The sequence below is a fragment of the Otolemur garnettii genome, unplaced genomic scaffold, assembly GCF_000181295.1.
Source record: "Otolemur garnettii isolate 467f Iridium unplaced genomic scaffold, OtoGar3 scaffold00007, whole genome shotgun sequence".
Taxonomy (NCBI): Eukaryota; Metazoa; Chordata; class Mammalia; order Primates; family Galagidae; genus Otolemur; species Otolemur garnettii.
In genome coordinates, this window is record NW_003852402.1 from 10,208,336 (window position 1) to 10,218,285 (window position 9,950).

A 9,950-nucleotide genomic window follows, 5' to 3' on the forward strand; every position below is an offset into this window, starting at 1 on the left:
GCTGGTTGAGCTATAGGCGCCGAGCCATTTCCACCCCATCTTAATCTTATATTTGACTGGACTTGGGAGGCCGAGGCAGGTAGACTGTCTGAGCTCACAGGTTTGAGACCAGCCTGAGCCAGAGACCCTTTTTCTAAAAATAGCTGGGCATTGTGGCTGGTACCTGTAGCCCCAGCTACTTGGGAGGCTGAGGCAAGAGAATTGCTTGAGCCCAGGAGTCTAAGGTTACTGTGAGCTATGATGCCACTGCACTCTACTGAAGGAAAAAGAAAAAAAAAAATCCTATGTCTGCTTCACCTTGCTCAGTACCACTCTGACTTCCTAGGATTTTGGTATAAATGACCAGGTCGGTGGCCAACAGAAGGGGAGTGACAGAGATCTGTCCAGGCCTCCAGTCTGACTGGGGTATTGACCTGATCACACACACACATCACTGCCAGTTCGCCTCTGCTGCCACCTGCTCTAGTCTAACTCCGGCCTCCCACGGTGTAGTGGCCCTGCCTGCTCCTGCCTCCTCTGCAGGGCTGAATACATAAGACAGCAGTGAAGAGTGCCTTGGATCAAGGATCGGTGTCACAGGAGCCAAGTTCAGACTCTACACCCTGTCACTAACTCACTAGTGGGTTACACTCTTGGGAAGCTCACTTCCCCTCTCTTAGTAGTTTCTTCTTTTAAAGTCTTACTGTGGTACCCAGGCTGGAGTGCACTGGCTATTCACAGGTGCAATTATCTAGCACAATACAGCTTCAAACTCCTGGCCTCAAGCGATCCTCCCCTACAGGCTCTCAAGTAGCTAGAACTATAGGTGTCCCAGTTTCTTTTTTTTTGCTGTTTTTGGCTGGGGCTGAGTTTGAACCAGCCACCTCTGGCATATGGGGCCAGCACCTTACTCCTTTGAGCCACAGGTGCCGCCCCCCAGTTTCTTTAATTGAAAAAATGAGACAATACCCAACTACTCGGGAGGCTGAAGCAAGAGAATCGCCTAGACCCAGGAGTTGGAGGTTGCTGTGAGCAGTGACGGCAAGGCACTCTACCGAGGGCGATAAAGTGAGAGTTTGTCTCTTAAAAAAAAAAGGGAAAGAGACAATAACTCTCATCTCTGGAGTAATCTGCAAATAAATAAGAATAGACTAATGAGGTGCTTCCTAAAGCTCTCTGTAACGTGGGGGTACTATGGCGACAACTTACATCATCTGAGCACCTACTATGTGCCAGACACTCACCCTAATCATGGTTCCCTTGAATGAAACTGGCATGATGAGCATTCCTATTTCACACCCAGGCAGAGATGCCTGGAGGTTACATAACTGCGTGGAGCTGGAGCTGAAACTGCAACTCAGGTCAAATCTCACTTCCTGTGCTCCTCACACACCTGCATGCATCCTGCCTCTGCGAACGGTGTTCCAACCCATACATAGGGGCACAAACTTTCCAGGCTTTCTCTCCAACCCTCTAATCCCACCCTGACGGTGGGTGGGGCAAAGTCTGCCAGCAACTCCCTGAGCCACAAAGGGCCTCACTTTCCTCAACTGTCAAACGGAGACCCGACTGCTTCCCTCAGAGTAGTGGCTACAGGAATTACCAGACGTACACACGAAAGCACCCAGGGCCTTCCACGCAGCTCTAAGGTTCCCCACCTGCCATCCAGAGACGCCCCTTCCCCGCCCCTCACCCTTAGGCATGGAGGCGAACGCGCAAGACGTCCCCTATCTCGGTTTCTCCTCCAGCCCCGCGCTCACCTGGGGTCCGGCTGCCGTCGCTGAGCGGGTGCCATGGGTCTCGGTCGGTGGCCACAAGCAGGCAATCGGGGTCGCGCAGGTGCGCGCACGCCTCGCTCAGCTTAGCGAAGGAGAAATGTTCGTCGTAGCCGACGACCACAGCGCGCACGCGCGAGGTCGTGGCGTTCCCCGCACCCGGGTCGCCGCCGGGGTCCCCAGCCAGGCGCAGCCCCGCAGCGCGGAGCTCAGCGCGCAGCCCCTCACCGCCCAAGACGAACACAGTGCCCGGCGCCTCCGGTGGTCCGAGCAGGCGCTGGCGAAGCAAGCGTGCGGCGCACAGCGCCGAGCTGAACAGCTGCTCGGCGCGCAGCCCCCCAAAACCCAGGCGCGCGAAGCGGAGGGCCAGCTCGGGTCGCGCGCGCCGGCTGTTGTTGCTCACGAACAGCGCCGCCTTGCCGGCCCGCGCCAGCCGCTCCAACAGCTCCGGAGCGCCTGGCACTGCGCGCTCGCCGTTCCACAACACCCCGTCGCAGTCGAACAGGATGCCCTGCGCTCGGCCCAGCACGTCGCGCAGGGCCGCGCCACGAAGCCGCTCACAGCGCGCCATGCAGGCGGCCAGCCTCCCGCCCTCTGCCGCCAGCGCTGCGCTCATTCCGCGGGCACGGTGCGCTCGTCCGGGCTGGGCTGGCAGCCGCCAATCGGCGCGCCGGGAGGGTTAGGGGCGGGGTGACGGCCTGGTTTGCGACCAATGGAGGCGAGAATTGGGAGAGGAGCGAGGTTGCGATCATATAGAACTCGGGGAAAGGGGCGGAATCTCGGAGGAGAGACGACCAATGGAGAACTAGCATAATCCTTCGCTCCGCCTCTATCTCTGCAGGACTAATCGAAGCTGAGTTTCAATGTCACTAACCTTTCTCAGGGCGGGAGCCTTAGGGACGGACCCTCTTCTAAACCAATAAGGAGCTAGAACTAAAAAACGCGACGCGAATAGCCCCATACTTCAGCCACTCATAAGCTTAGGAAAGCTGGTTGCTAGGAGGAAAACAAATGCTCAATGAGGTGTAGTCTTGTTGCCCTTTGAACTGTGGCGGCCCCAGCTCTGAGGGAAGTCCTGAGAGGGCAGGCAGCGCATGGTGTCTTCTTGGGTGTCGGGGCCCTTGATCTAGAGTAGTGGCTCTCCGCACTGAGCTATGTCATTTACATACAGTAAGATGCGTAGATCTTACCAGCTCGTCTTTTGACAGACACTTTCTAAAAATACCAATGCGTACCAGCGGCACAGAAGTCCTGATTTAGTTATTTTGGGTGGGGCCTGGGCAATTTTTTGTAGGTTGGTGTTTTTATTTTTTATGTTTTTATTTTTAAGAGACAAGGTCTTGTTCTGTGGCCCATGCTGGAGTGCTGTGGCAGGATCGTAGCTCACTGCAGGCCCAAAGTCTTGGGCTCAATCGATCCTTCCATCTCAGCTTCTCAGGAGCTGGGACAACATGTGCGTGCCACCATGCCCAGCTAATTTTTCTATTTTTAAAAGAGATGGGGTCTCACTATGTTGCCCAGACTGGTCTGGAATTCCTGGCCAGAAGCCATCCTCCTGCCTTGGCCTCTCAAGGTGCTGGGATTACACGTGTGAGCCATGGTGCCTGGCAAGGTTGGTGTTTTGATTACAGGGATTCTATTGTGAGAACATGGTGGAGAAGCACTGGGCTACAGGCAGCCTGTCACTGGAACACCCCAGGGAAGGAAGGAGCCAGAGCAGCAGAGGCTAATTACCCAAGGCAGTGACTAGGTGACCTTTTGATCTAAAGGAACTGCTGGTCTTGGGATCTTTGAGGAGCCAGTGGTTTAAAGTGTGGGGATGAAGGATTCTTTTAAATTTTTCACTTGGCTAGCTCCTTAAGAAAAACCTCTTAGGCCCGGCGCCTATAGCTCAACTGGCTAAGGCGCCAGCCACGTACACCTAAGGTGGCGGGTTCGAATCCCCAGCCCGGACCCGCCAAACAACAATGCTGGCTGCAACCAAAAAATAGCCAGGCGTTGTGGTGGGCGCCTGTGGTCCCAGCTACTTGGGAGGCGGAGGCAGGAGACTCGCTTGAGCCCAGGAGTTGGAGGTTGCTGTGAGCTGTAATGCCCCGGCACTCTGCCCAGGGGGACAGCTTGAGGCTCTGTCTCAAAAAAAAAAAAAAAAGAAAAACCTCTTAGGGGCGGCACCTGTGGCTCAGTGAGTAGGGCACCGGCCCCATACACCGCGGGTGGTGGGTCCAAACCTGGCCCTGGCCAAACTACAACAAAAAAATAGCTGGGCGTTGTGGCAGGCACCTGTAGTTCCAGCTACTCGGGAGGCTGAGGCAAGAGAATTGCCTAAGTCCAAGAGCTGGAGGTTGCTGTGAGCTGTGATGTGACGGCACTCTACTGAGGGCGACAAAGTGAGACTTGGTCTCTAAAAAATAAAAAACCTCTTAGATGTCACCTCCTCCAAGAATCCTTTCTTGACTACTCCTACCCCCAATACTTTACACACCAATCTGGGTTAGATGGCCCACTCCTAACTGGGCTAGTATGGGTTTCTGATGCCATGCACTTGATTCTAATTGTCACTTCTCTTGCCTGGTTCCAGGAGTTCCTTGGGTGTAAGGGATGAGGCAGACAGCAACCTTAGAGAAAATTTGAGGGCAGATCCGTTCCTGTTCCTGGGGAGCCTTCACTGCCTTCTCCCAGTGATGGTTGGAGGAAGCAGCAGTAGCAGCAGCCTGTGCTTATTGGGCACATCTATGTACCAAGGGTGGTGCTTTGTTCTTTATCAGTGTCTCATTTGGTCTTGAGAACACTTTCATGGTGGGAATTGCTATACTGTTTCACAAATGAGAAAACTGGAATACTAAGAAGTTGAGTAAATTGCCCAGAATGTGAGTAACAAGTCAGGCTCTGGAATCAGTCAGACCTAGGTCCTAGTCCCAGGTCCTTGCCTTACTTGCCCTATGACCTTGGCAGGCCACTTCTGAGCCTCAGTCTCCTCATCTGTCAGAGGCAATGGGATTTAACGTCACTGAAAGAAGATGAAATGGAAATCATGCACAGAAAAGCAGTGTGTAGCACAGTGAAAGCTCTGAAAATGTCAGCAGTTATCATTTCAGACAGGAAAAAAGGAGGCAAAGAATAAGTAATTTGTTCCCCTGTATGAAAGTGCCTTCTTTATTTCAAGGACAGAAAAGAAAACTATCATTCGGGCAGCTGCCCCAGTTTTGTCCAAAATAATTTATTTACCAGACTTATAAAAAATATGTTGGCAAGAGAAAAATAAGTCTTGTAGGAGCAGGCAAGCCTCTCCTTCCTTCCGGTGGCTCCTCTGGGACCCTGCCAGAGAGTGAGTGGGGAGTACGATGGGGGGACCTCAAGCCCAGGGTGGAAGAGGAAAAGGTCTGGAAGTGGAGGATTATCCTGAGCCCTCCTGGCCATGGGGCCAACCCATGGGGCACTGAGGCACTTGTGAGCAAGGGCTGGAGGCCCCTAACCCTTGGGAGGGCTAAGGGCTGTCCTAGGGGGACAAGGTGGGAGGGAAGGGACATTGAGAGCTGGCCCCTCAGTCGCTCTCTGAGGCAAGACTCCGGTGCCGGGGCTGAGGGGTGATAGCTGGGGAAGTGGGGAGCTCCACTGCAGCATTAGCGGCCCCTCCCTCCTCTGTGGGCACCGCCAGATCCACCTGCACAGGTGTGCCTGAGGAGACTGGGCTGGGGGATGCTGGTGAACGCCGGCTCTGGCGCTGGGCAGCCTGGGGGGCCATGGGGGGCAGTGGGGGTGGCACTGTGGGGGCCCGGAGGTTGCTGCCAACCAAACGGCGGGGCAGAGCTCGGGGCATCCCAGGGCTGCCAGAGCCAGTGGGTGGGGGCGGGGCTGGGGGGGGAAGTACGGGGGCTGGAGAGCTGAGGGGGTGGCATGGTGGGCCGGGCTGGTGCTGGGCGCTTGGCTGTGGAAGAAGGAAAGGAGGGGAAGTTAAGCATCCATGTGGCTTGTGGTAAACCTTCTGAGTATCACCCCACCTCAGGACCTTTGCAGCTGCCATTCTTCCTGCTGGGAACAGGTTTGCACGGGTGGGCCACCCATCACTCAGGTCACTCCTGCCTTTCTCCCCTCAGAGGCCTCCCCTGACCACCCTACCCCCTACCCCAGTCCAGCTGGCCTGTTTCCAGTTTTGCTTTCCTTATAGGGCTTTTTGTCCTCCGAAATGATCTTGTCTGTTTCTGTTTTACTCAGTCCCTGCTTGTCTCCCTCCCTAGGTCATAAACCCAGTGAGGCCCTCTTCTGGGCGCCAGGTAGGGGTTTCTGTCTATTGAATAAATGATGCTGCCTCTCCTTGCTGATACTTGTGGCTTGCTCACTTCCTCTCTGAAGCCCACCTGAATGCCCTACCCCCAGCTCTCCAAGATCCACTGAGCAGTTCCTCATGAGACAGCCTAGGGGTATCTGACAGCTGGGCTGTGTGGTCTGGAGGTTGTGACTCTGGCCCTAGCTCCACCTGCAGGGGGATGTGGGGTGGTTCGCTTGCTGCCTCAGTTTCCTCAGTGGTAACACAGGGTGATAGCCTTAACCTCCCAGGGCCGATGTGAGGACTAGCTTGAGTGATGCTGTGATAGCCTTTCAAGTACTTAAGGCTCTGTGCTCAGGTGAGCCAACAGCCCACTCACCCCCTCCTCCAGGAAAGGGGACTAGAAGGCCCCCTCCTCCAGGCAGGCGCCTGAACCATCTGCCAGCTCCTGGTCCAGAGCTTCCCCACCTACTCCCGCACTATGCTTGCACACCCAGGTGGAAAAGGCCAGTGCTGAGCCTGGGGCTGAGCAGGACCTCCAAGTGTGCCAGCCACCCTCCTTACCTGTCCTCACCAAGTGGACTGGCAAGTACTCCAGAGGGGCTCAAAAGGAGGCCCCCAGCTTCTTCCCACTTCTACCATCTTCCTTCATTGCCCCCCCCCTTGAAGATTCCCTCTCTAATACACACTCTTAATCTCTGGGCTTCTTGAGGGACAGGCCTTCAGTGCCCCAGTGCTCATGTGGCTCATCTTTAATGGTCACTTGCTATGTGCTAGGGCCAGGTGCTCCCCACAGCACCACTGACTGCTCCACACAGCCCTACAAGGTAAGGGCAATTACTGTTCCATTACACAGAAGAGGAAGCTGAGGGTCAGACAGGTGACTATACCTGCCCGGGGTCACAAAGCTGGAATCTAAACCCAGAATGCCAGGTGGCCAAACTGGGCTTTTCGACACCTTGATTCCTGGTCTGCCCCAGCTGTCTAAAAAGGTGGGAGGACTTAAATTGCCTGTCACCTTCTGCCCACCCTCTATCCCCTTCTCTCCTGTAGCCAACTAACTCACTCCTTCGAGCTGCATCCTCTGACGGGGCAGCTGTCTCCAGGGTGCTCTTGTTGACCTTGGGGGAGGCTGGTCTTGGGGGTGCCTCAGCCTCTGACCTGCTGAGAGAAGGAGAAGGTCACGGTTAGGCTTAGCCATCTCCCAGAAGTCTCCTGGAGTCTTGTCAGGCAGAGTTTGGGTACTTTGAGCACTTGCTTCCTACCACCTTGTAGCTGTGCCTGGGATCTGCGCCCCCTTCCCCAACGAAGATGCTTCTGGCATTGGCCAGAGTTTGTGTCCACTGAGCTCTGGCTGCTATGTGACCCCATGACAGGGTCAGGAGGGCATCCCACCTGCCTGGTAGGTAGGCTAGGATGGGAGCTAAGATGCAGGGCCTGCCCTCTGCCTCAGTGCTCAGAATCTGTGGGATCTTCGTGAAATACTCTGGTCACTCGAGGACCTACGCTCACCTTTGGCTGCCTTTGGGTCTCTGCTTGGGTGTCTCAGCCTTAGGGAGGCCTTTCCTCATCCAGCACTAAAGCAGGGCCCCATGTGACTGCCTCCTGCTTTAACTTGCTTTCAGCACCATCCCTGCCACACATCCATGTCTGTGGATATATGTGCTGATTCTCTCTTCTCCCCCACCCCCCAAAATCGAGCTCTAAGGGCAGCATTTGTTTGTCTTGCTCTGCTGATGAAAGTCACAGTCTATGCCATGGCAGTCTGTGGTATATTGAATTAATACCTACTTGGTATGGAAGCAACACAGAACCATGAAACCTTTCTAGATTTGAAGGATGGAAGAGAAAACTGGAAAGTATTTACAGATTCCACAATGATCATCTCCCTAGTTCCCTAAATCCCCAGGGTTGGAAATAGTGCCTGGCACACAGTAGGCACTTAGCAAACTGCCACACAGTGAACCAGGGAATACATCAAAGGCTGAGACCCCACCCTCTCCAGACTGGGAGAGCTAGTCTTTGGGAGAAAAATACCAATAATCACATTTGCCAAAATGCTGCTTGAAATCCTAAGAGATGGTGTCTCAGTCTAGGTGTCATTTGCACCCCTTAGTCCTCACCATTCCTTGGTAGCCACTGAGGCTGGGGCTGGAACTGGAGCCAGGGCGGTGGCTGGGGTGGGCATGGCAATGGATGGAAGCTCATCAGAGGCCAGCCTGTCACCAACTGTGTCCTGGGGGGCAAGGGCTGAGAAGAGGCCTGACACGTTGAAGTTGATGTCTAGGGGGAAAAGCAGCAGGCGTCAACTCTTGGAGAGCTTAGGCCATGTCAGGCCGCTCCCCCTCTTCCCTGAAATGGTTGGGCCATATTTTGCCTTCCCAGTCCCACATGAGCCTCATACAGCCCACAAAGCAGACAGGATTGTTGCCATTTTAGGGATGAGAAACTGAGGCTCAGTGTGGAGAAGCAATTTCCTCCAGGCCTCATGGTGAGTTCATAGAGCTGCCAGAGACGGTGCCAGGCAGAGGGAGGGCACAGAGGGAAGCCTTCGTGGAAGCAGGAACTTTACCTCCAGGGAAGAGGGTGTCTGCACTCTGTATTAGTGCCTCGATCACACCCACCACCTGGATGGAAGACACGGAGGCTGCGTCCAGCTGGGCTTGGTCCCTGGGACATAAAGGGAGACAAGTGACTCATCCACTTAGTAAAATTTTCGTGACCCCAACTCTCAGTATGGCCTTGTACTGTGCACTTGAGGACACGGATCAATAACATCAAGGACATTTTCCCTCACGGTCTTTTTTTGTTTTTTGAGACAGTCTCAAGCTGTCACCTTAGGTAGAGTGCCATGATGTCACATCTCACAGCAACCTCAAACTCTTGAGCTTAAGTGATTCTCTTGCCTCAGCCTCCCAAGTAGCTGGGACTACAGGCACCTGTCACAATGCCTGGCTATTTCTTTCTGTTGCAGTTGTCATTGTTTTTTGCTGGCCTGGGCCAGGTTGGAACCTGCCAGCCTCAGTGTATGTGGCCGGCACTCTACCCACTGAGCTATGGGCACTGCCATCCCTCACAGTCTTGTCTAGACATCCTCTACCAAGGAACTGCACTCAGCACATGAGATGAAATCTTTTTGCTATCTGTGGCCAAGTAAATAATGACCAGTCACATGTGACTTTACAGTTTATAAAACATTTCTCCATTCATCATCTCATCTAATTCATAGAGCAAAAACTCTCAAAGTTTATATAACTTCTCTGAAATTTACAGATGAGGAAATGGATGGAGGTCATGAGGATGAGCTCCTAAGGCCCATTCCTGGAAGGCAAAGAGATAGAGCCAGACCTCTGGGCCCCCAACCCCTATACTAGGCCACCAGGCACTCTATCACTGCTGTTACCCAGAATACCTATTTCCAAACCCCTGTGGGGTCCATGGTACCATCAACTTGTTCCTTGTTACCATAAGGAACAAGAATAGGAGTCACTTGACCCCTCCATGTATGGGGAAACTGAGGCCCAGGGGAACAACAAGCAGCAGGTGGTTAGGGTGGGAACTGCCTCCCTCCTACCCATTCTTGACCCATGGCCTCTCACCCTTCTTTCTCAGGTGGCCACAGCAGGTTAGGCCCTAGGACGATGGCAATGTTGCTGGGTGTCATCTTGTTCACCTCCTGTTCCTCGGCCAGCCGTGCCAGGAATTTCATCAGGTACCTGGGAGTGGGGAGGAGGTAGGCTTTGGCAGAGGCAAGGTATGTGGGGTCATGAACACCCACCAATGCATCTGTGCCCTGAGAACTCCACAGCTTAGAGTTTCCAATGAGCAGGAAAGACACCATATGGGATGATGGTTATAATTTTTTTTTTTTTTTGAGACAGTCTCACTTTGTCACCTTTGGTAGAGTGCCATGGCATCACAGCTCATAGCAA

General features: G+C 53.9%; 1 protein-coding gene across 3 annotated transcripts in view; it reads right to left on the reverse strand.

The window, feature by feature from the left end:
- The window catches only part of LOC100955391 (pyridoxal phosphate phosphatase), a 24,430-nt gene that overhangs the window by 5,519 nt on the left and 8,961 nt on the right, over window positions 1–9,950 (reverse strand). Inside the window, exons 14-18 of one of the 3 annotated variants that reach the window (XM_023509278.1) lie at window positions 9,618–9,734; window positions 8,591–8,688; window positions 8,142–8,301; window positions 7,077–7,179; window positions 4,935–5,069 (exon numbers count right to left, since the gene is read on the reverse strand). In XM_023509278.1, coding sequence (XP_023365046.1) covers window positions 4,935–5,069; window positions 7,077–7,179; window positions 8,142–8,301; window positions 8,591–8,688; window positions 9,618–9,734 — 613 coding nt within the window. Of the gene's footprint in view, window positions 1–1,739; window positions 2,385–4,934; window positions 5,070–7,076; window positions 7,180–8,141; window positions 8,302–8,590; window positions 8,689–9,617; window positions 9,735–9,950 lie in introns of those variants that run through there. The other 2 variants (XM_023509279.1, XM_012801211.2) reach the window with 2 other exon arrangements.